Source organism: Melospiza georgiana, chromosome 11 (genome assembly GCF_028018845.1).
Source record: "Melospiza georgiana isolate bMelGeo1 chromosome 11, bMelGeo1.pri, whole genome shotgun sequence".
Lineage (NCBI taxonomy): Eukaryota > Metazoa > Chordata > Aves > Passeriformes > Passerellidae > Melospiza > Melospiza georgiana.
In genome coordinates, this window is record NC_080440.1 from 23221226 (window position 1) to 23247043 (window position 25818).

At 48.2% G+C, this 25818-nt stretch overlaps 1 protein-coding gene across 2 annotated transcripts in view; it reads right to left on the reverse strand.

Moving 5' to 3' along the window:
• Window positions 1-831: 831 nt before the first annotated feature.
• PHF2 (PHD finger protein 2) overlaps window positions 832-25818 on the reverse strand; it is a 55798-nt gene continuing 30811 nt past the window's right edge. The window contains exons 3-22 of one of the 2 annotated variants that reach the window (XM_058032209.1): window positions 23816-23930; window positions 21332-21492; window positions 20705-20846; window positions 19133-19319; window positions 18416-18578; window positions 17472-17559; window positions 16843-16949; window positions 16458-16549; window positions 15970-16059; window positions 14868-15230; window positions 13983-14102; window positions 13267-13385; window positions 12758-12936; window positions 12478-12551; window positions 11001-11158; window positions 6397-6674; window positions 5284-5379; window positions 4271-4380; window positions 2848-3109; window positions 832-1128 (exon numbers count right to left, since the gene is read on the reverse strand). In XM_058032209.1, the coding sequence (XP_057888192.1) occupies window positions 1040-1128; window positions 2848-3109; window positions 4271-4380; window positions 5284-5379; window positions 6397-6674; window positions 11001-11158; window positions 12478-12551; window positions 12758-12936; window positions 13267-13385; window positions 13983-14102; window positions 14868-15230; window positions 15970-16059; window positions 16458-16549; window positions 16843-16949; window positions 17472-17559; window positions 18416-18578; window positions 19133-19319; window positions 20705-20846; window positions 21332-21492; window positions 23816-23930 (2993 nt within the window). In that variant the 3' untranslated portion in view covers window positions 832-1039. The remainder of the gene's footprint in view (window positions 1129-2847; window positions 3110-4270; window positions 4381-5283; window positions 5380-6396; window positions 6675-11000; window positions 11159-12477; window positions 12552-12757; window positions 12937-13266; window positions 13386-13982; window positions 14103-14867; window positions 15231-15969; window positions 16060-16457; window positions 16550-16842; window positions 16950-17471; window positions 17560-18415; window positions 18579-19132; window positions 19320-20704; window positions 20847-21331; window positions 21493-23815; window positions 23931-25818) is intronic. The other variant, XM_058032210.1, reaches the window with a different exon arrangement.

Below are 25818 nucleotides of genomic sequence, written 5' to 3' on the forward strand. Positions count from 1 at the left end.
CCCTGCCTGCCTCCCCACCCCTCCTTCACCAACCCCACAAAAAGTCCAGGCCCAGGCAATTGTGTACAAAACCTGAAATAGTTTTACTTTGCTTTCTTTTTTTTTTCCTTTTTTTTCTTCTTTTTTTAAACTTTGCTCTAGATTTACTTAAGATTTTGTGAAGTCGATACAAGAGCATTTGATATGAATCGGTAAATAAAACACCGTCATAGATAGATAGCCACGATAAACTTTGTTAGAAATGTACATGTCGCGAAAAAATAATAATACTAAGAATAATAATCATAATCATAATAAAAAAAGCCGGCGCGACGCCCGGGGCCGGCGCGGCCCTGTAGGCCCTGGTGGTGGCTCCGGTGGCCCTGGCACACGGCAGCAGGTGGCTCTTGTTCCCCGCAGGCGCCGCGCCCCAGTAATGTGTGTATATAAACAAAGCCCATAAGAAATGTACAAATATAAAAAGCTACAAACATTAATAAATTACGTCGTCACAAAACACGGAAACACTCCACAAGGTGCTAGTAAAATAACTGTCTCCCTCCTCGTACAAGAAGTTACGCAAAGAGCTGGTACCGGCGGGCAGCGCCCGGAGAGACCCTCCCCGTATAAAAACCCGGCGGTGGTTATTCCAAAAGCTATGTACAAGCTACATTCTAGGAAAAGGGGCCTGGCATGCGGCTGCGGCGGTGCCTGAGAAACGCGCCCGCCGCCTGGCCGCCCCACGCCTCGAGTCCCGCGCTCCCCTCCCGCCACGGGGCCTCGAGGCCTTCCCGCTCCGGGCCCGCGGCCGCCCGCCCTGCCCTGCCCGTGCGCCGGGCGGGACGAGGGGCCCGAGGCCGGGGCCGGGGCGGGGCCCGGCGCGCTCCTCCGTGGCCGAGATTAGTATTAACTTTTTGCGGCTAGTCGCTCTCAGCACTCTGAGAAAGGACATCTATATTAAAAAATATTTATAGCAGGATTCTGTACAGTTTGACCGCTGAAAGTTAAAGGGATTCTTGTGGTGGTGGCCCAGAACTGGGTGGCAGTGTCCCCGGGGCCACTAGAGCAGCAGCTTCCCGTTCCGGTGGATCTTCAGGATCTTGCCGAGCCGCTGCTTGGCCGTGGCCATCCCCTTCTTCGTACGCTTCCCTGGAAGGACAGCAGGGCTGGGGTGAGGACCCACACCCACCCCACAGCACCCCACAGGCACAGACCCTCCAGCCGCCTCCTGCCTCCACAGCCCTGCAACCAGCCCTGCCCAGCACCCTCAAGGACACCCTCCAGCACCCCTCAGGAACGGCGCTGCTGGCCACAGGACAGGGCTTGGCTGGGAGCACAGCCCCTGGAGAGCCAGCCCTGCTGAGCCAGGGCACAGTGCACACCCATTCCCATGGACACATCCACACCTGCTCCGGGCAGGCACAGCCCTGCTGGGCACCCTCCTGCCCCCACAGCTCTGCTGGGCACCCTCCTGCCCCCACAGCTCTGCCAGGCACCCTCCTGCCCCCACAGCTCTGCTGGGCACCCTCCTGCCCCCACAGCTCTGCCAGGCACCCTCCTGCCCCCCCACAGCTCTTCTGGGCACCCTCCTGCCCCCACAGCTCTGCTGGGCACCTTCCTGCCCCCACAGCTCTGCCAGGCACCCTCCTGCCCCTGCAGTGCCAGCCCTGCTGCCCTGCACGCTCACCTGCCCTGGCTCACTGCTCATGGTCACCTGTTTGCCCGCAGGGTGACAGTCAAACCCAGCCCCACCAGTGCCATTCTGCTCCTCAGGGAGAGGCTGCACACACACACACACACACATACACACACACAGGCACAGGCACAGACACACAGACACACAGACATATCCCCTACAGCTCTTCGCAGTTCCAGGCTCCTGGTTATCTCTCTGCCTTGAACCTGTTTCCCACCATTTCACCACAAAGGCACAATTCCAGGCAAATGCATTCTTTCCACTCCAGCCCTGCAGAGAGCCACAGGTACCACCAGCTCCTGGTAGGACCCCAGCCCCTACCACAGGCCACACACATCCTGCCCTATGGCCATCCAAGCTACCAGGTACTGTGCACTACCTCTAATCTGCTCCACTCGAATACAGGGAATTCAGGAAACACCTGCCACATTGCCTCACTTGTCACTGGGGCCTTTCCCAGTGGGATCACACACAATTTTCATGCTACACAGTGCCTGTCCCACACACCTTCCTCAGTTACACTTCCTGAGCCAAGTTCAAATGAAGAGCAGGAGGTCCCAGCCTAGACTCTGAGACCCTCAGCTTTCTCACACTTTCCCTGTGACACAAAGCAAGCAACCTCTTCCTCTCTCCTGCCTTTGGTTGTAGTTGTGTTACTCCCAAGGTGTGATATTCCTCTGCTTCCTTGCAGCAACCCTCCAGAGAGATCTGCAGTGTGCCTTGCTCTACAAGTCCTGCAAGCACTGTCCTCAGCTACAGCCAGCACAGAGCTGGTGTACAGCAGCACCAACACCACAGTGCCTGCCCCAGCCCCGGGCAGAACAGCCTTCATGGATGCATCCTCCCCTGGCCATGGCTGCCCTGGCCAGGCTGTCTGGATGTGACCCTGCAGGTGCTCCTCCTGAGCTGGGGCCGGGCTGGGCCGCGCTCCTGCCAGGGACACCTCACAGCCTGCAGCCAAGAGCCCAGCACAGACACACTGCCTGGCCCTGCAGTGCCAGGACAGTCCCGGCCACCAGTCCTATCCCTGACCAGATCCGACTTGGATCCACACAGCTGCACCTGTGCGTGCCCACAGCACACACTGCAGCGCAGGCCCTGCGGAAGGCTCGGGTTCCATGGCCCTTCACCCTTCCCCACTCCTGCACCACAAGCCAGGCGTTTCCTGGTACCTTTGGCGGAGGCATTGTTCTGCGAGGATGATGAGGGTCTCCTCTGTGTGAGGAAAACACCGGGTGCCATCGGCTGCGATCCCCTGTTAGGCTGGGCGACCCCAAAGGTGCTGGCCCCTGCGGTGTACTCGTGATCTGTGAGGCTGCTGGCCTGTGACTCCAGCTTCGGCTCGGGGGAGCTGCCTTCCTGAGCCGCTTTGCTTGCGTTGGGGGCTGACAGCTTCTTTTTGGTATTTTTTTTCTTCTTGCCTTTTTGTTCCTCCTTTAAAATGACAAAGATGAAGCTCAGATTAATCCCCAGAAGACCTTTAGCTAGGGCAAGGGCCAGCGGCGTTGCTTAGGGTCCTGATACAACGACACGCCAGGAGTTGGCCACGGACAAGCGCTCGGGGGCTGCTCCACACGTCTGGCTCACAGCTGCACACACACGTTTGCCTCTCGTGCCTCTACATCCTCGCTCTGTGCGGGGCCTCCTCGTCCTCACACTGCGGCGAGCGGGAGCAGCGGGGCCGCACCGACACCGCCCTGGCACAGCAGCGTGGTCAGCATGGGCAAAGCTTTCCATCTTCCACAAAAACTGGCACCTCCTATCTTCGGGGATCTTCACACCCTTGCACAACAGCATGAAGGATATTAAACATCCCACTGATTCAGCCTCTGCTTCCTGCTAGGACACACACATCATCTCCTGACCTGTAACTGCACCTGGACATGCACACTGGGATGGCGGAGGCCTGCTACTGTCCTGTGTCCCTTGTCTACTTTCAGTTCCTTCTTCTTGGAACCCTGCCATCATCCTTAAAGCTCTTCTACTCAATAGTCCACATCGCAGAAGCCCGAGGCCACCACAACCTCCATCTCCGCCAGCTCGCTGAGGTGCCTCACCAACCTCGCTCCAGCAGACCTTGTCACCTCAGCATCTCACCACGTCACCTTCACAGGGCTTCTCTGACCCCTTCAGAGACCAGACACTTACCTAACATCCAAACTGCTCCAGTTCCTTTCCTAAACTCACCCTTTGCTCTCAGTTCACCAATCCTTTGGAAGCAAACCCTGACACTTCCCAGCAGCCAATCTGCACAGACAGGCAATCACACCAGTCAGGCTCTCAGGTACACATCAAATACACTCCTTTGAGGCAGCCTTCTCCTGTTCTATTCCAGTAGCCATTATCAACCCCCCCCCCCCCCCCATCCTTCCCTGTGCTTTTCTCTGTCCCTTGCTACCCTGTGCCATGCTCAGGTATGTTGTGACACCGCTGGGCTTGGATCCCATTTATTTCCCTGAGACTGCAGAGCCTCGTGTCACCAGCAGGACCAAACAGTAGGCAGGGCTGGCACAGCACCAGGCTCGAGCCCAGCTCTGCTGCTGGGGACAGGGCTCTGCTCTCCTGACAGCTCCTACTCCCCAGGCAGCCTCTCACCTGCTGCGACAGCTTGGCGGCGGCGGCGGCGAGTCCCGTCTCGATGGAGGCCACTCTCGTGCCTTCTCGCACCGGTCTGTCCTGCCGGGGCACGGAGGGGCCAACCCGTGCTGCAGGGAGAGCAGAGGCAGGTGAGGGGCAGGAACGTGCCCGAGGGAGCAGCCCAGCCACCACAGGGCAGCGGGCTCTACCCTGCCCAGCCAGGAGAGATGGGGACAGCCTCTGCCCTTCCCTTCCCCAGGGACCAGAGAGGGCACGAGAGCCAGCGGCCCCCGGGCACGGTGGCACGGGCAGAAGCTGCTGATAGGGATGGCACGCAGCTGAGCAGCTCCACAGCCACCTGAAGCCAAAGCCACACAGGTTTGTGCCCGCATCCTGGATGATGAGAGTTATCTCCAAAGCACTGTGCTCACCTGCAGCTGCAGGAAGGCATGCAGGGCCACAAGCTGATGAGAGCACACATGGGCTGCTTGTCACACGCAGCACACACAGAGCATGCCCTGCCCATGGGGCCACAGGGGTCAAAGGGGTCTAGGGGCCCTCTTGCCTGTCACTGCCCCTGGTGAGCTCCAACAAACCCAGGGCAGACCAAATCCTTCCAGGTCATGAGCTTCGGCTGAACCTGGAGGAAACTATTCCTGCTCTCTCTCCTGGAGGAGACTATTCCTGACTTATTGCCACAGCCAACACCTGAAATCCACAGCAACTCAGCTGTCCAGGGCTTGATTCACTGTTACACCACTGCTAAGGTGGCAACCAAATGATCTATGACTAAGAGTGTGAGGAAGAATTAAACCAACCAAGGAATTACTTTCTCCTGCCAGCCGATTGCAGAAGGAAGGCTAAAACTCCTTGGCAGGAATCCCAGTGCCTGGATCACCTCCCACTGCCCTGGAAAGGGTTAAACTTTGCATGATAAAGAAATCACTAATTGTGTGTTACAGTTTCCACACTCTTTGAAAAATTTAGAGATTTGCATGACTTAGCCTGGGCAGAACAGCACACCAACTTACCCGTGGGACTGTAAGGGGCATCATCTGAACTTTTCCTTTTCTTTGATCGGGACTTGAATACTGGATTATCTTCATCTGATTCGAGAGAAGGGTAAACTACAGTAGGAAACAAAGGCAAGAGTTTCAGTTTAGGAAACAGCTCTACCCTGCACAGAGGACCCTTGCTCTGTCCAGGTGCAGTGACCACAGGCATCACAGATAGATAGATGTCTATCTGTGATATCTATAGATATCATCTATAGATAGATGATCTCCACAAGTGTCACTGAGCACTTCTGTCACAGTTGTGACACTCTGGGGACTTTCCTGTGCTCTCATCCACACATTAGTGTTGGGAGCTGCTGTCATTAAACTGTGACTGGCTCTCTATATTCCTCTATAATCACAGAATATCCTGAGCTGCAAGGGAGCCACAAGAATCATCGAGACCAACTTGGCTGCCCAGTGAAGCTATGGCTGCTCCATCACTGCAAGTGTCCAAGGCCAGGCTGGACAGGGCTTGGAGCAACCTGATCTCGTGGAAAGTGTCCCTGCCCATGGCAGAGGGTGGAACTAGATGGCCCTTAAAGGTCCCTTTCAACCTAAACCACTCTATGATTCCACAATAATTATGGCAGAACTGATGTAACTGCTGTAAACTCTCTTTGTGTCCATTTCTGCTGCAGATGCTTGCCTTCTCTGCCAAAACTCCAAACAGCATTAGATCCCTTTTCCATGTACAAATTCAACTTCTCACTCCTCTCAGCTGGAGGTTTAATTGCTACTGTGCAGACGAGGACATTTCTGTCACAAGTAGCAGTACCTGACCCACATTTCTGGGACAGTCCCCCATTTCTGGGTTGACTGCTGCAGTTTTGGGGCTCTCCATGTTTCTTGAGAGTTTCTCGTTGTGCCATGCCTCAAATCCAGCCTGCCTGGGTGGCTGTGTGACCCTGGGCTCTGCAGCCAGTCTGCTGTCCCGTGTGTTTGCTCCCTTTGGTGTGCAGGTCCCCGTTCCCCGCGCAGCTGATCCCAGGGTGGCAGAGCAGGAGGGAGCACCCAGGAGCAAAGGGACATTCAGCAAGAGGCACAGGTGTGTCCCAGGCACAGCCTTACTCTGCTCCCCTTACTCACCATAATCCGAGTCCTTAAAACAGGCATCCAAGTGGTCCTGGTCCTCGTCGTAGTCCTCGATGTCGATGCTGTTCTTTGTGCTCTTCTTCAGCAGCCGCTTCCCAGCGGTTTTGCTGCCGCCACCACCAGTTTTCTTCAAGTTTTGTGTGGAGAGGGAGTTGTTCTTCGCCTGATGGGTGCCCCACGACGTCTGCAGGCAGGACTCTGAGGCCTGGAGGTTTGCCATGGAGAGCATGCCCTGGATGGCTTCCTGCGTGCTGGGGGAGGCAGGCGGCTGGCTGTGGGGCACAGGGAGAGATGCCAGAGCACTCAGTGATTCCAGAAACACCAACTCCTCACAGGCAGCTTGCTCCTGCCAGGCTCTTGTGCTAGGAGAGACCCCCTGATTCCTCTGAGTAGCTGCACATACCACGAGAGCCAGTGGGAAATTGTATGGGACAGGAATAGGACAAAGAGCACCTCAGATGTGGGGTGATGGCCCAGGAGCCAGGGAGATGTGGGCAGGTCCCTGGGGCTGTCAGCACTCTGGGCAGAGCTCAGGAAACTTCCCAAAGCCCACAGCAGAATCCCTGACAGAGCAGTGTCTCTATACCAACTATCATCATCATTCTCCTCCTTCTCCTCCTCCTCACCATCATCTTTAAACATCTATCTATCTATCTATCTATCTATCTATCTATCTATCTATCTATCTATCTATCTATCTATCCATCTATCTATCTATCTATCCATCTATATCTATCCATCTATCCATCTCACCTATCTATCTTTAATAATGTTATTTTTCTGTACTAGCAAATCATTCTCCTCCTCATCATCATATTTTAATAGTATTATTTATAATCTACACTATCAGCTTCTGTAAAAGGAGAGCTTATGCATCAGCACTGGTGGGGGATGTCGTGGGGGGCTCTACTCAAAACTGCCTGGAAGTTTTTGGTCCCAGTTCACATCATGGGCTGTCACCACTCCAGGAGCTGCTGGAAATTAATTCTGAGACTGGCAGAACACATCATTCAGTATTTACAGAAGTTTGGAGTTTGGCAAGTAGTGAAATGCAAAAAAATATTACTTTTTATATAACTGTAGAAATATTATTGTTGTGGCAATAATATTTGTACAGTTATACATTTGTTGTGCAATAGAAGCCACAAACGTACAAGAAAATTAACAGCACCATGTCACTTTCTCCTACTTGAGCTCAATCTGGGCTCTGAATAGAGTAATGTACAAAACCATAAGGGAAGTTTCTGGACACTAATGGCATTTAGTCATAATCCTGAAAATGAGTTAAGACTAATTCACAACTCAACAAACAGAAGAACATCAAAAACCTTATTTAGGAAAGAGCCATTTAAATCCCTCCGATATCATGCCTTCTCCTCTGCTTCTCCCTGGCAAAGAAATATTTTGCAACATCTACAAGGAATTATCATATTTTCTTCCAGCCTTTTCCCCTGAACTGTTTTTTCAAACACTGGACTCTCAAAACACTGCAAACAGACCATCAAATACTGACCACTAAATGGGCAAATCAGAGAGGAACTGCCTTAAGCAACACAAACTTCAAGAAATAAAGAGTGGGATATGATCAAAACCAGTGGTTCTGAGACTCAAACACCAACCTGAAGAGGGGGAAATGTCTCAGAGCTGCACATGGGGCAGAGTGTTTCTCATTAGGGCATGTGCTCTGGAGTGCTTCCATCAGGAGTATTTCAGCTTTCTAATCCAAAAAAAATTCAAGAAGACGCAGGAAGCAATTTTGAAGCTCTGGAAGAGCCATATCCCCTTTCTGTAGCTTCAGCAATGATTTTTTTAAAAACCACATTTATGAAAGTAAACTGTCAGTGAGTTACAATTCTGGCTTAGAAAAACATGTTAAAAGAGCATTGGAGCAGGAACAAAGTGCTTCTGTCCCTGCTGTATGCCCACAGCCATCTCCAAACACGCAGGAGGTGGCACTGGGGGATAGCCCAGCAGCCTTGCTGTCCTGTGTGGGGCTGACAGCTGCTCTCGTGGGGGCACAGGGCACTCTGACAGACACGCTGGCAGCACTCTGTGCCTTCACCTTGCCTGTGGCAGCCCTGGGGTGGCAGCAGCCCCAGGGCAGTGCCCGTCCCCTGTGCCCCCACCTGGAATCCTGGGGCCACTTTGGGGCTCCTCGTGACAAGAGGGACATTGAGGGGCTGGAGCGTGCCCAGACAAGGGAGCAGACCTGGAGAAGGGGCTGCAGCACCAGGAGTGGCTGAGGGAGATGGGGAAGGGGCTCAGTCTGAGAAAAGGAGGCTCGGGGAGACTGTGGTAGCCAGGTTTGCCATTCTGTCCCTGGCATGTCCCAGAGCAGCTGGAGCAGGCAAACAGCTGTGCTGGGGACAGGAACAAGCACTGATGGACTCAGGTTTTACCTCCTCAGTGAGCAGGGCACAGGAGTGATCCCAGCACCCTCCATCATGCAGGACATTGTGCAGGGAGCCAGTGCCATGCTCTTCACCACCAACTCTGCCACTGCCATCTCTCTCACCCTCTCTAGGCAGATCATCTCCTACCTTCCATCAGCAGTTACTGAGTCTCCTACTTGTATCCTCATATTTAGAAACTGAATTTATAATATTTCAGAAGAGTATTACTGATTGAGCAGTGGCTGTGGGGAAGTCACTTAAACAATTTCAAGCACAAACCCAGCGTTTTCTTCCATTTTTGAGTCAGACCTGGACACGAGTAATTTTTCTCCTTTCAAGATCAGGTGATGACCAGCCCTCCAAGCTTTTTGCAAGGTGATGACCAGCCCTCCAAGCTTTTTGCATATTCCCTTTCAGTTCTTTCAGCCCGTTCCCACACTCACAGCAGCCTTTCTGCAGGAGCCCTGTCCTTCCCTCTCCTGTCTTGCTGACACACACAGTTGAGTTGCAGCTCAGGTAATGCCATCAGGGCCTCTGGGGTAGCCAGCTGCTAGTGACAGCTCAGTGTTTTACAGAATAAGGCTTGCCATGGTTCAGATAAGGCCGCTATCACAAAAAGCCCTGACCTGGGAACCCAGCACTGGTCTGACAAGGATGCAGGCACTGGCTGCTTGTGTGGGAGGAGATCCCACAGTGACATAGGGCTGCACACAGCACCCACAATGTGCACACACAGATCTATAAATACCCACATTCCCTACCCCTCATCTGCCCTGCAAGCAGAGGAAGGTGGGAATTGTTCCTGAGAGTCAGACATGACCACGCTGGCCCCACGCTGTGACACAGTGTGTTTGCACATCGCGTTTCTTCCGCTTCGTTTTCAAAAAGACCACGTTATGGCCATTGGGAAAGCCAAGCCTAATTATGAAATGGAACACAGCAATTACATTTACTAGGGGCTTTTTCCAATCAGGATGCAGCACACACTGCCAAAAGCCAGTGTTTATCCCAGAGCCAGCATTGATATGACACATTCCCACTGAACCACCCCACACAGAGCAGTAACTCAGCCGAGTCTGGGGTGGGACTTTGATTCCAGAAACCACAGAGCCTCCCAACACCCTGGCTGCAGCACCCAGGCTGAGGGGGGAAAGCAAAGGCCTGAGTTTAACCTCTGTTCTGGCTTAACCCCTTGCAGACAGCAAAACACACCCTGAGCCAGGCAGACAATTGTCAAGAACCATTTTAAAGCATGCAGTGAGCTGTGTTATCCATAGAATGGCCAGCAGTGTACACAGGGCCAAGGAAGATTTCTTTGAGTTCTTATAATAGTTGAAAATTTTCCTTTTCTTATAGCAAACTTCCAGTATGGGAGTTTTATTAACCCAGCAACTTTATGACAGTGTCAGACACACCTAATTACTTTTTGATGCGTCTAATCACCTGCTAAAATGTAACTGTAACATCAACACAAACACTCATCCCATTATGGGCCTTAATGCAGAATGGAAAAGGAATTCACAGGGATGGTCAAGCAGACAAGTGTTAATGTGATTATTTCTTTCCACTGCTCATTGTTTGGATCACTGAAGGATCTGGTGCTGTACCTTACTGGCCATAGCCCAAAACATCCAGTGTCACTTTCCACATTCCACATCAGACACCACTCAGCCCAGGCAGACACTTCCATTTCAGGTACAGAAGTGCCCACAAAAGAGTGTGCTTTTTTCCCCAAGCCTTATTTTTTGGTGGGAAGAAGAATGATAACCAAGGGAGGGAGGGAGGTTAGGGAGAGCAGACAGTTTCCCATATCCTTCTTTCAAACACCTGGCATTTGTGGCACCTCAGAGTTCCTCATGGGAGAAATGCCATTTAGATAACTTTAGTACAATATCACTACATTAGAAACCTTAATTCCCACCCTCAAGCTGCAGTCACTGAACTTTTTCCTTCTTTTGAATTATTCATCTAATACAGCATTATTGCTAAAACTGATCTTCAGCATCTACAGATGTGAAATGCTCTGTTCAAATTATACCACCAAAATCTTTCCTCCCTCTCCCTCCAGATCACAGGATAAAGGAAAAGTTTGCTTACTGGAGAAAAAGCAGTTACCAAGCTGCAAAATTCATTCTGACTCACACGCAACCACAAAAGGGCAATTTTGTTCACAGGTAAGAGGGAAAAGCATCCCCTGGTGCATACCTGTTGGTGTTATACTCTAAACCCCCAACTTCCTTGCTTGCCTGCAAAAGGTCAAGAATTCCTGCTGAACTTCCACTCTCTTTCTTTACTTTGGAATTGCGTCCTGGCTTTGCTTCTGTGTCAATGTGAAGCAAATCTTCATCTGATGACTCCTCGCTCTGCAAAAACAAGGAAAGGGCTAAAAAAGGTAGAAACTCATGAGCTGGTCCCCAAGAACAGCACAGTGATTTCTGCAGCCTGCTGCTCCTCCAAAGACACAGGCCTGGCCTTTGGAATTTGCTTTCTTTAAACAAAACAAAACAAAACAAAACAAAAAAAAGAACAAAACCGAGTACATGGTAAAAATCCATTTCCTTGTAGCCTGAAGGCATGTCAGGTTTTTCTTTTCCCGTCCAAAGCTCTGAGATCTGATCCTGTTCATGGGCTCTATTCCCTTTACCAGCGGTGTTTCCATCCCCACAGCAGCAGAGTGGGAGGATTCCCCAGGCAGAGGAATGGGACAGACATGTAGAGCAGTGCCATGTTAGGCAGAGGAAAGGGACAGACATGTAGAACAGTGCCAGGTTAGGCAGAGGAAAGGGACAGACATGTAGAGCAGTGCCAGGTTAGGCAGAGGAAAGGGACAGACATGTAGAGCAGTGCCATGTTAGGTAGAGGAATGGGACAGACATGTAGAGCAGTGCCAGGTTAGGCAGAGGAAAGGGACAGACATGTAGAGCAGTGCCATGTTAGGTAGAGGAATGGGACAGACATGTAGAACAGTGCCAGGTTAGGTTCTGGGAGGGAGCTGCCCACATCTGGCCCTCTCTCTGGGGCTCAGATTTCTAGGCACTGTAGTTTGGTGCCTAAGAACACAAGTTCTCCCCGATCCCTGCCCTGCTTTCAGGCTGCTGCAGCACCAGCCCCTATTGCTGTGGGTGCCAGTCCTGTCTCCAGCTCTCCTTAGGCTCCTGCACAGCCCCAGCCCTCAGGCATTGACTCACACACAGGTCTGTACTTCCCCCTGAATGTCCCAGACACAAACCAGGGTGAAAGGAACTCCTTAGTACTGAAGGCCAAACACTTTGGTCATATTTGGTTCTGTCTTAACAAACTATTTTGCTTTTTCTGACTTATTCTGGTATTATAATATGAATTTGTATTAACCACAGTTGGGCAAAACGTTTCATTTCCATGTACTTTGATTTGCAGCACTGAGCTTCAGACAGAGGGCACACTGACACCCGGGCTGTGCCATGCTGCAGGTGAGCTCCAGCCAGGCTCTCTGACCCTGCAGGGGCTGGGCTGGGCTCACCTGGGCCAGCAGGGCTCTGGAGTCAGCCCAGAATGGGCACAGGGGCTCTGCCAATGGCACAAAGCAAACACTTGAGTTGCTACATGACAGGAAGGAAATGACAGAATGGTCTGGGTTGGAAAGGACCTTAAAGAACCTCATGTTCTAGGAGTGTCTCCTTGTGAAGGTACAGGAACCTCATACCTTGTATGGTACCGACTCCACCTTTGGCTTCTTGACAGGAGTGTGATGCAGGGCTTCCTTTTTATCTGATAAAACTGAACAAATAAAAAGAAACAAAAAGTCATGGGTTTTTTCCCTTCAAAAACCAGCCCTACTGTTCCACTCACATTTGACTGATAGGTAAGACATGGCTTTCTTTATTCTAAATCACATAGATTTTAAAGATGATATTGATTGTTTTGGACAATCACCACCTAAGACTTTGTTGAGCAGATAAAGACAAACCAGGAAATATCCTTACAGGGCAGTTCTCTTTTTGCAGTGTTTTTCTTTCTTCTGATTGGAAATTCATCAATTTTTAGTTCACCATCATCTGACACATATTCATATTCATCCCGTACAGGTTTGGCTTTGTCCTCTTTAAAATTCTGCAGTGACCCAAACACGCTGGTATTCAGATGAGTTTTGACTCCCTTTGAACTGAAAAAGAATATTTACAAATCAGTAACACTCTGAGTAGAAAACAGCTTGTGACTTGACAGACAATGAGTATCTCTATGCAGAAATCTCAGTCAAACTGAATTCCTTCAGGGGTGCCAAATCAACTGGAATAATTTTACAAACACATCTCTGAATGTACTATTTATATCTCAAAACAGGACTCTGACTAGAGCACTAGAAGTTTTAATGAGAGGGTATTTTCTGCATTGACCAGAAAGGCAGGTTTTCATCATCTTGTATAAAAAAATATAAACAATGAACTTTCAATTTCCTTTTCCAGTTGATGTGTGTTGTCATATTTTTACTTACCCAAGCAACTTCTTATTAGAGAAAGAGAATGTGAATTTGTTGTCTTTATTTCCTGACAAAGGCGTCTTTTCCGATTTGTGTTCCTCTTCCATTTTTAGAAGTGAATCAGGTTTGCTGTTCTGAAAGGCAAAAGACCAAAGCAAAATAAATAAATCAGTTAAATGAGTCCTTTATGTTTCAGCATCCCAGGTACCCTCAGAATCTAAGCCTGTTCAATTTTCCTTTATTAAAAACCCTATCAAATTTTCCCTGCAGACAAAGTGTTCTATTCCATGGGTGAATTTCACTCACCCTGCATTAGCCCTCAAAAAAGGCAAGCTTTTAATCCATAGGGCATAATTCAGATTTCATTAACTCTCATTTTATGACATTAAAATTAGTTATTGATTATTAGCCATTAGTTAGTTATTGATTTCTCATTAGTTGTTGATTTCAAACTTAAACTAGTAGGACTATGTCAGAGCAAGGATCACACTGAACCATCTCACTCTTAACTCTTAATTCTTAACTCTGGTGTCACTATGGACAAATGGACAATTCAGCACATTCTTTTGAAGAATCCATCCACCCCCTCTTCCTTTAATTGGGATTAATTTATTATTTCTGCTTAATTTTCTTTTCTTTGGGAACTAAAAATTGGTGCCTCATTCTCTATGCTTAGGCATTTCCTACCCTTGGCTTATCATCATGTGGCACAATTTAACAGGAGACATTACCTTGTATTTCCATTTGGCTTCTGTTTTGCTTTTATTTTGCTCTCGAACTTCAAATTTCTCCACCTCATTCTGCTTGCTCGCAGATTCCTTATTGGGAACACTTAAAACATTCTTTGCAGCCTGGGAAAAAAGTCAAGAAAAAGTCCTCTCAATAAGGATGGAGTGCTGGCATGTCAGAAACACGGGCTTTATCTGGTTAATAACATGACATATTTTTGAAAACTCCCATTTATTCTTTTTGAATCCCAAATTAAGGTTCAATTAAATATTGCTCCTTCAGAGTGTGCAGAATAGCAGCTGCACTTCTTGATACACCAATACTCTCCTCTCCCTGTCTGTCACACCATGACAGGTTTCACAAACTGCACACAAACTCTTAGAACTTCAGAATCATTTTAGGAAAGATTTTTCTTTATAAACATGGATATTTCTTCACAAACAGCATACAACAATTCCTCTGTCAGAGCCTTGATCGATCCTGGCCCCTACTGAAATCAGCAGCAAAGTTCATGCTGAATTACAGGGCATCAGAATTAAAGGGCATCAAAAAGAAACGTGTCCTACATGGGCAAAAGTGGAAGAAAAGTATTGTTCTGTTTTCAGTCACCCATTTCAAGCAAATGAGACACTTTAGAAACAAGTTCTTTCATCACTGACACCTTTTGATATCAGTGGGTTTCTGGGAGGCTCCACATCAATGAACAACCAATCAAACCCAGCAGCTGGGGAAGAGAAGGGCAATGAGCCAGCAGTTACAAACCTTTCCTTTGCTTCTGCAGAGCCAGCCTTTCACAGTGTCAGTGCATATCATTTTTTGCATGAGACTTACAGTGATTGTGTCTCTCTGAGGGTGGGAGAAGAGGGAGAGGTTAAAACACGACCCACCTTGCCCTTCTTTGGCGTCTCGATCTTGGTCAGAGCCTCCTTGGTGTGTGCCTCCAGCAGGTCGAGGTTGGGGATGGCTGGTGGTGGGCTCTCCTTCGCCTTCTTTCCTTTCTTTTTGCCTTCTCCCTTCACTTTCGGTGTTTTGGGAGGTTTGGGGGGTTTGGGAGGCTTCGGGGGCTTGGATGGCTTCAGTTGTTTGGGGGTTTTCACAGTTTTGGGAGTCTTTTTTTTAGGAAGCTTTTCTAGAGTTGGGGCTGGAGGGGCGGCTTGGACGGGCGACGGAGCCTCCTCCTTGTGCACAGGACAGATCTCCTCGGCCGGGGGGTTGGCACTCGTGTCTGCTTTGCTGGCCTTTGAAGCGTTCTGTGGGGTGGCACAAAGCACACGGGGTTCAAGCACACCTGTCCTGCTTTTGGTACTCACCTGCACCCTCTGTTAGATGGGGAAACAACCCCAGGATGCCCAAAGATGTGGTGGAGGGGATGTGCAGCACGGGTCGGTCTGACTGAGGAACGAAGATCCCACCAAGGCCACAAACACGCTCTGCTCACCCATCCCCACACCCAGTTCCCACCCCACATCCTCCAGCCTGGCCTGCAGTAACTCCAGAGGCTTGGCTTGTATACCCTCACGTGGCCTGTCCACACAGGATGGATGAAATGAACAGCCTTCTGCTTAAAATGCTGATTGGCTCGAGCAAAAACCCTTTCCATTTAATTCTGATGTGATAAATATAGCAGAATCACATTTCAAGCCCTCAGGAAAAATTAGCAGTAAAATAGCTGCCCAATTAAAATTAACACAGACTAATTAAAAATAAATTATTTTCTGCTTAACTTGCTATTCTGACAATCAGAAAACTTAGATACTACATCAAAGAGGATCAAAGGACATGATAGGTTTAAGTGTTGAGCTTTCTGGATGTGGTTAGGAACAGGGTGGAATGCAGCACAATGTCTTCCTGAAGGAGCTGAGCCAGCTCTGGTCACCTTTTGCTGTCACACATCTCCACCCAGCAGGATTTGGTACCACACTCAGTGGGTGATACCTCATTTATAGCCTGGGCCCCCAATACAGTAAATGTTATAAAAACAGCACAAACCTCACTTAATCGTATTTCTTTGGCAAGGTCCTTGATGAGTTGTGCTGGTTTGAAGTTTTCTGGTAGTTCATCTTCATGCTCTGCTAAAGCCTGAAACACAACAAAGTCAAATTGCTGTTTCTGTGCATGTTTTCTTTAAAAGTAAAAAAAAATCTCTTGAAGTGACTTGTCCGTATTTTCCCCTATGTATTTAAATCAATCTTGACTGCATTAGACATTCAAATGAGAAAAAAATGGGTTTTTTCCTATTCTGGATGTTATTGTAACAAGTTGTCCTGAGAGAACAACAAAGTCAATCATCTTTTTCCAGATATTATTTCATTTTCACAACTGCAACATCACTTTGCTCACCCCTTGTTCTCCCAACTCCTTCTCTTTGGCATCTTAGAATTGGATGTTTTTCAATGGAGATGTTATTTATTCCAGAGTTTCCTCTCTGCTCCAGCAACTGACAAACACATAATATTAATCCAGGCCTCCTCTCCTACCTGTTTTTTAGTCCACGACCTGAAAGCACCATTGAGAATCTTTGCTCCCTGAAGGAGATGAGCAGGAGGTTGTTGTCCAGCTTTATGCAAACCTAAGCAAAGAAAAAAACCAGTGTCATTCAACCACTGACAGCTCCAGTTGTTTGTAGAAAGCATTTAATTTGAAAATTTTAACTGGGAAAGCTGAAGTTAACTCTTTGAGAGCTGATCCCACAAATGAATCCCTACTACTGCCTCATGGTAATAAGCAGTGCTTTTACTGTGTCCCAAATGCAGCTGGGCCTTCCCACCCTGTGCTCCTGTCAGTTGTGGCTCTGAAATTCAGGGGAGCTGTCCCGGATCCCACGGCTGAGCCATCAGGGCAAGCAAGGAAACGCAGTTTTACCTTTGAATTTCTCTAGCAGATGCTTCCCCATGTACCAACAGGCCGTTTCAAAGTTGGGGAACTGGGTCAGACTGACGATTTTCAGTCGCCTTTCCACTTCATAGGCCCTGCAAGACCAAGCCACAGGAAACTGAGCATGGTGAGCCACACAAGTGCCAGGGTCACTTTGCAGTGGGTTCCCTCTTTGTCCTGCTGCCACACAGGCTGGCCTCAGGCCAAAAGCAAAACATGACAGCACTGGTAAAATACTGAGATACAGATGTATGATGGTTTTATTGCATTATCTGCCCAGAATCAGTAAAGAACTCACTGCATTGTCTTACACTGGGCAAAGAGCCCAGCTGAGCAGGCGGGGGTGATCCAGCAGCGAGTGGCAGGTGCCAGGGTAAAACTCCAGGCAGGGTGTAACCTGCCTTCAGGATGGGGCCACATCAATCCAGGCCCCTCAGGCACCTCCCGTGCCTTGTCTGCAGCTGCAAGGACAGCTCAGGACAGGTCAGCACGAGGGAGCACGGTCAGAGGGGACAAAACTGCCCAAGAGCTACACCAGCATTACTGTCAGTGATTGATTATTACTGATTTATTAAAAAATGAGCTCTACATAACATGAGATCTCAAAGACAGATTACCTCATCTGCATTTCCACGCTTAGACTGTGTAGAAAATGTCCTGCAAAGGCCAGGCAGTCTACTGGTGTTAGAGTTGCATAAATCCAGCCTAAAAGAGAGAGAAGAGTCCTCAAGACAAGAACTCAAGGGCCATTAGCACAGACCTCAATCCCAAATGATGTCTACACTTCACTGACACCTTGCTCCACAGGTACCCACACACCCAGCCCCAGAACCACACACACTTTGAACAGAGCTGCCTCTGGTCCCTTCTTTGTTTTGCTACATCATGGCAGCTGCTTTCCTGTCTCCACAAAGACCTGAAACAGCCCTGAAGTGCTTTATCACAGTGTCAGAATCAGGTGTTTTCCAAACATGTCTTTTCATACAAAAATCTACTCAAGCTTATGAATCTCTGTAAATTGCTCTGTGTTTGTTCCACCTTCTGCTCCACAGATGGTCATAAGAGAAACACCTACTTCCCACTTCTTACACCCAAGGTAAAATTCAAGTGTGTAAACATTTGGTGTAGGAATCTACTCGCACACAGTGACCTGCAGTTCCTCAGTGTCACAGGGGATTAATGTCTGTGACAAGGATTTGGGGGTGTCATGGACAGAATGCATGGTCAAATTCACTCCATGTAAATAATCTGTTCGATGTCAGAAAGCACCAATGCCATGGTGGATACAGAAAGAGAACTCATGAGATACTACAACCCAGCTAGACCACAAGTGGGATACTCTCCCTACAAATTTAACTTTTAAAAGGCTGCTAAAATGTTAACAGAAGGCAGTAAAAGTTCTGATTTGTTTTGTTTGTAAGAACATTGTAAGGACAATAATACCTCTACTGAGAATTATTCTCCCTACTTTGTCAGAGACAGTTGTCAAACCCCACCCCTCTGGCATTTTGGATGTGCTGCTCTAAAGGATGAGGAAAGCCCACCTGCCCCAGCTGCTCACCTGATGGGATGAAGAGTGTCTGGCCTTGTTTAACAGTGCATTTGTAACATTTATCTACTTGGTCTGCAAAAAACATCTCACTGTGATTTGCTGCTGACTGCCAGCGTTCATAGAGAGAAATATTTGCAGAGGCTGGTTTGATGAGATAAAAGATCTTTTCTCCCTGAATTAGAAACATAAAATTAGCAATGAGCAGCCAAATCAAACAACACTGCACTGGCGTACACACACACACACACACACACACACACAAATAGTTATCTAAATATACATGTATGTGTATTTTGGCGGTATTTAAATAAAATTAATTAGTCAGCTTTTTACAGGAGGGCTGAAATAGTGAAATCACACCTGACTACATCTGCTCAGATTTGCAGGAGTGATGGTACAAAAGGTTTACAGTGCCAGGTTCCATCACACTGCAAAAATAGGACGTGGTATCTTTAAGGCCTAGGGTGATATATGCGCAGAAGGCACTAAACAAATATTAAAATCCTAATAGAGAGAAAATACACAGAGGACTTCCATGCTCCAAGTGCTTTCTCACTCAGGAGACCCTGGCACCTCGGGGAGGGCACTCAGAGCAGTTAAGGCTCAGATGCAACAGGACAATGACGAAAAAAGCTGAGAACTGAATTTTGGAGAGAATTCTATGATGGCCTTTGTGGATAAAATGGAGTTTGTTGCTAGCTCCAGCTGAAAGCCAGGCTCCCTCACCTTCAGCACGTGGTACCAGGCAGAGGCCCCCCCAGAGTCTATGTGGAAGTCGGTGTAGCTGTCCTTCACGCAGATCAGGCAGTACTTGGTCACTTTGGGTTTGGCCAGCAGAGCATCGTCAGGCCAGTAATTTTCCACCCAGGACAGCTTCTTCACGATATCAGGAGGCTCTACAAAGCTGGACATCCTTACAGACAGAGTGGAGAACAGACAGGCAGCTTTTAAAACAGAGCACTGGGATTTGGCACAGCAAGAAGCAAGTGTGACAAAACCTGCATGGTGAACTGGAGCAGCTCCTCTTGTGGCAGTGGAACTGCTCGTCATTCAGAAAATTAGGGAAAACTGTTTGCAGACAGAGATTTAAGGTTTTTAAAGTGTGATGACTTTACAACAATCCTTTGCCTTCTTTCAGCAGTATCATCTATGATCAAATATGTGATGGTTGTAGTTTTCCAGCCCCTGCTACCCAGGCTCAGGGACCAACACTGCTGTGATCACAGTCACCTTCCCAGCCCCCTCCAGAACAGAAAGTGAAATGTGTGCACTTGGACAGAACTCCTCAGGTAAACAGGAAAAATTAGCAAGTCAAGCTTAATATTAATATTCCAAATAACAACAACATTAATGCTTGTCAGTAAATAACTCTTGATCTGATGCTGAAAATCAGCAATCTTATTTAGATGGAGTAAGTTATATCAAAAGCTCAGAAGAAGGAAAAGGTCTAACTTGGACTGACAATGTGAATATATTTAAAATATAAGATATATAATACATATTTCTATAATTTATATTAATTAATCTATGTACATTAAGAACATACTCTTACTGGATATGTATCTAAATTTATACAAAATGTTATCTTCATTCACACTGAACATATGTTCCTATTTATTTATTTTTGTCATTCATATATTATGTTTTTGTCAAATACATAACATATACTATAATCACAGCTAAGACAATGCAGTGGCATGACAACCAGATATTAAATGTTTCATCCTAGAATGTGCTAAATTTTTGATTCAAATAGTCCAAAATTTGGGCTGATAGTGCAGGAGGTGAAGATTCACTGCTAGGCACTCTAAAATACCATGTCAGTAAAAGTATCTGCACTTCAAGCCAGTATTAAATGCTCCCACCTGTCATTGTGCTCAGTGTCAAGCCCTAATGACAATAACTCCATTTCCATGGCAGAGAAGATGGAGCTGCGCATTCAATTAAACTGTCACTGTCTATGCTAAGAAATAAAATATTTGCTATTTATGTCTCGATTAGCGGAGTATGAACGACAACTGCAGCAGTCCTTCAGGAAAAAAGACATCCCATTATTTGGGGGAAATGGCAGAAAGCTGAAAAAATCTCTGCTGAGAATCCCGGTGGTCTCAAACCTGCAGTGAGCAGAGCTGCTCTCTGCAGTGATGGGGGTGAGCCACTAAATCCCAGCCAGGGTAGTATAGTATACAGCTATGTTATTATATAGAAATACGTCATATACAAAATAGTAGATTAAATAGAAAATTATAAATCAAAATAAATCTGTAATAATTACTGTGCATCAGGCTGGAACCTTACCTGGTGTCAGAGAACTCCAGGTTTGTGACATTTAAGACTCTTTTCCTGTTTGTGCTGTAGTAATAATCCACAAATTCCTTGAGCTTCATCTTGCAATCCTTCTGCTTGGTGACATCAGTGACATCGACGCTCCGCTCCGGCCCTGCACGTGAATTCAGTGGAGAGCACAGGTTGATGGACAGCCTGCCTTGCCCCCTTTTCCACGCCTGGGGGTGAGTTAACCTGTCCAGAAACACCTCAATCTTCTGATTTTCTGACCTTTTCAGCCCTTGGATCCTGCCTGTTGCTTTCGTATGCACCCACACAGACAGACATGCACGAAAGGCCTGCATATACATAAATACCTATCAAATGGTGCTTTCGTGGTCCAGAACCTGGGAAAACCATTCCTTGATGCTACTTTGGCTGTACTGCTTATGCAGAGCTGTGGAGAGCAGTGCAGGCTGCCTCACAAAACAAGAATGACTTAACTGCTAACAACAACCTCCCACCACCTAAAAAGCTGCACCGAGACCAGCACAGCTCACGGCACAGACAACACTTTGGAATGCATTTTACCATTTCCCACACAACTAATTGTTTCTGCGGAGCAGCTGAGCTGCGAGCGCTGCCATGCCAGGTACCCACCAACGTAGTTCTCGACGTCGCTGACGTAGAAGGTGGGGGCAGGCACAGCCAGGCCCAGCCCGTCCTTCTTGGGCACCAGGATGGGCTCAGCAAAGCCCTTCTCCTCCAGATACTCTGCTGTCAGCTGGCTGCCCGGCACCTTCACCACTATGTCCTCAGCACTGCAAAAGCAAACACAGATTCAGTGAGGAGCGAGGAGCTCCACGCCGAGCTTGGGGTATTCTGCACTTCACTGCTGAAAGGAAGGCACTGTGGAAAAGGAACTGTGGGCAAATTAGGTACATAAGCCAAATCCCCATTTATTGCAAAGCAGAAAGGACACAAAAAATCATGCAATCACTCGAGCCTTATGCTCCAGCTACTGGGAAGTCCTGAAATAACAGCTTATGACAAAAGACCATATTCCTCAGCTGTAGCATCAGTCGAGCTACCAGTGATCAGTGTTAAAGAATTAATGTTAAATGTTTCACTCTAAAGAAGATGAGGTTAAAAATGTTACCCAATCTCAAATAAACGGCCCTAGAAATGCTTTGCAAATAGTTGTAAAGCAGTTGAATAATGTGCTCAGCAAGTATTCTGCAGATCATTTTGAAGTGGCAGGGACACCTCCCACTGTCCCAGGCTGCTCCCAGCCCTGTCCAGCCTGGCCTTGGGCACTGCCAGGGATGCAGGGGCAGCCACAGCTGCTCTGGGCACCCTGTGCCAGGGCCTGCCCACCCTCACAGGGAATAATCAATTTAATTGTTTTCACTACTACTCTTGTTACTCCAGCACTATTTTGGTGTTAAATGTTTTAGAACAGAATTACATGAATAATATTTTTTGCCTTTTTGCTCCCTTCAGTGTTCCTTCCGACCTGAGCCCCTCCCAAGCACTCACTGGGGTTGTCATTCCCTGCCTCATGCTGGGGGTCACCAGTGATGCTCCTGGTGTGACCCCCTGTCCCCTCCAGGTGCTGGGGCCTGGTCCGTCCCATCTGCACATCCCATTCATTTGCTTTGCGGGAGAAAATTCCTCCACAAGACTTTGTGTCTGAGTCCTGGATCTTGCAGGCATTTCTTTGTTCTACAGACCTTCCTGTCTCAGGGGATTTCATTTGGCAGCAGGATTTTCTTATGCATACATTAATGAGTAACAAAGAGAAAAAATGGGGGGCTGTATTATTTATAACAGTGTTGGAGTGACTCAGAGATACTGCTTGTGTGACTGCAGAGGCCACCTGAGGTTACTGAAATCAGTCTGCCTGGGCCATAAATCTTTCTTAAAATGAGCTGGGCAACCTGTCAAATTACAAATTACAAAAATAAAAAAAAAAAAAAAGGCAAACAACAAAGATAAAAAACCTTGCAAGCCCCAATGAAAATAGCCAGGCAAGTAAAAATACTGGATCCTGAGCTCAGCAAAACACAAAACACTCTGTATAAGCTGCAAAATACTTTACAGGACTGTTTTCAGTTTTTTCTTTAAGCAGCCTAAGACTAGTATCTTAAATAAAGTGTGAAATTAAATTCTCCACAAAAAGGAAGAAGTTCTGTGTTTACTTTGCCAGTCTCCAAGGATTCTTCTAAAATAATTAGTTATTAATAATTAAGGATTTATTTGGCTACAGCCTACATTAAAGAGCCAAAAGAAAATGATCACTCTTGCAAATGGCTGTGGAGCAGCCTAATAACATGTGGGACATGTCACCTAACAATTAGCACCATTCATGAGCCCAGTGAGAGAGCCTTTGTCACCCAGCGACTGAGTACGTCATTGTTCTGCCCAAGATGGGCACGGGCTTCAGCAAAGTCGGTAGAATTTTAAGAACTGGAGAATTCTACGCAATAAGTGGGTTAGTTTCTTATGCAAATGGATGTTCTAGGGGCCAAGCACACTCTGGTTCAGCCTGGAGAAGAGAAGGCTCTGGGGAGATCCCAGATCCACTTTTAGTGCCTAAAGGGGGCTTACAAAGAACAGCAAGAGTGAGTTTCTCCAGAGGCAGATAGTGATAGCACAAGAGAGAAGAGTTTTAAACTAGGAGAGATTTAGATTGGGTGTTGGGAAGGGATTGTTCCCTGGCAGGGTGGGCAGGCCCTGGCACAGGGTGGGCAGAGCAGCTGTTGCTGCCCCTGCATCCCTGGCAGTGCCCAAGGCCAGGCTGGACACTGGGGCTGGAGCAGCCTGGGACAGTGGGAGGTGTCCCTGCCATGGCAGGGGTGGCACTGGAGGGGCTTTGAGCTCCCTTCCAACCCAAACCATTCTCTGATTCCATCATCCTTGCCTTCCCAAACCCCAGCATCTATGGAAATGCACAGGCACTGGGCTCAGCTGAGAGGAGATCTGAATACAGCTGCACAAATGTGAAAAGGGGAAGAGCCTGGGACACCTGCAATCAAACAGCACCGATTCAATCACAATACTGTTCAATGCTTCCAGCACAGAGCATCCCCAGCCCCCCAGGAGCCCAGCTCTGCCCCTGCTCCCCGTGCACAGCAAACCCACCTGGGGAAGGTCCGGCTGCGCAGCTCCTTGATGAACACCTGGCTCCCGTTCTGCACAGGCTTCACCTCCGTTGGCTGGCCCGTGTCATGCTTATGCCAATTTCTCTTCTTTTTCACTGAAAAAGAATGAATTGGACAGCTATGTTAAGTTGAAGGTAATTATTAAGACATTGGCAGGAAGGATGAATCTTCATTAAATTTCTCTCATGAGCAGAGTGGAGGGAACCCCCGCCACGCTGCCCTGCAGATTTTAATATTGCTCTCAGTGCCCCATTAGCCAATTGTGGTGCAGCTGAAGATCCATTACAGAGCGAGCAGTGAGCATTTTGGAGCAGAGGGCAGCAGTTGGGTAATTGCTGAGCTGCAGTGCCTGCAGCCTCACACAAGCACTGGCTCTGGACACCCTGGGCTCTCACACTGCCCCTCATCCTCACCAGGAAACTCCCTGAAATCCCCTCAGCACAACCTGCAGGATGGATCTGGGGGAATTACCATTCTGTGGGATTGCTGCATGCGTCAGGAATCACCTCAGCATAAAGCTCTGTCCAGTAGTGCTGCCTTTGACACCAAGTTTGATGGGATTTTAGTGTGCCCTGCACACAGCGTGGACAGGGAAGGAAAAGGAAAAGGAAAAGGAAAAGGAAAAGGAAAAGGAAAAGGAAAAGGAAAAGGAAAAGGAAAAGGAAAAGGAAAAGGAAAATTAAGTAGTTGCTAGAAGTGCAGGGAAGGGAATTTCTTATGGCTCAGAGCTGCAGCTGATTGAGGCCCCTTGACGGTGCTCCCAGTGAGGGATGGACACACAGGACAGTCCATCAGGGATAAAGGGCCAGCAGGAATGAGCACACGTGAGCCAGTCAGGTTTCAGTGTGGTTTTGCCCTGCCTCTGACAGCCAGATAACACAAAGCAAGAAAAACTGGTCCTGCTTTTTCCCTGAGTCAGCACTATCTCCCTCAGCTGTTCCTGCTTCCACAGTGAGCGCAGAGAAACTCACTTTGGTCCAAAACCAGGTTTTTCCTCATTTGTATCATTTAAAGCCTCTGTTAATAAAATTCTCATATGTCACATACTTTCATTTTCCACCCTTGTTTTACATCATGAAACTCAGAGTTTCACCCCAAGTCCAGACCTCCTATCAAAACAGTGAGGAAGGGCAGCAGACTCCTCACGGATGGCACCCACTCCTCACTCTTTGCACACACACAGATCCATACACTTTTCCATTAAGAAAGGAATCTGGAGGCTAGAGATATAACACATGAAATTTGGAAAGAGCAAATTTTGCTTTCCCAACCACAGCCCTGGAACAACTCAAGGAAAGACATCTCCCAGGGAGTCCATCCCAGGTTTTGCACAAAGCATGTTGGGTTTATTAGTTCCATGCAGGCTCCAGCCTAGCTGGAGATATTCATTAAAGCTGCTAGTTCTTTATCTTAATGACTCTCAGGCTTAGCGTATTAATTCAATGCTCCTGGTAACAAAGGAAACAAGCCTGGCTTGAATGCCAAACCTTCCTCCTCTCCCTCCCTTCCCACCCTCCGCCGCCTCCCCCTCGCAGCACATCCCAATCCACACCTCGAGTGTGCTGACTGCACTCTGAGTACAAGTCCCAGGGAAAGAGGTGTCACTTGCCACGGGAAAATTGGAGAGCTTAAGCACGTTCCTTTATTACACACCAGACAGCACAGAGCGCCGGGAAACGAAGGCGACGGATCAGCGCTGAACGAAAAAACCCACGGCAAACCAAACCTGCCACAGCCTCTGGGGAGCTCTTTGCCCTGGCACCAAGAGCTGCCAGGGGCCCAAGTTCCCCATGAACCTCCCCACCCAGCTCTGCCACCCAGCTCTGCCATCCAGCTCTGCCACCCACCTCTCCCATCCAGCTCTGCCCATTCACCTCTGCCCATCCAGCTCTGCCACCCAGCTCCGACACCCAGATCTGCCCACCCAGCTCTGCCATCCAGCTCTGCCATTCACCTCTGCCCATCCACCTCTGCCCATTCACC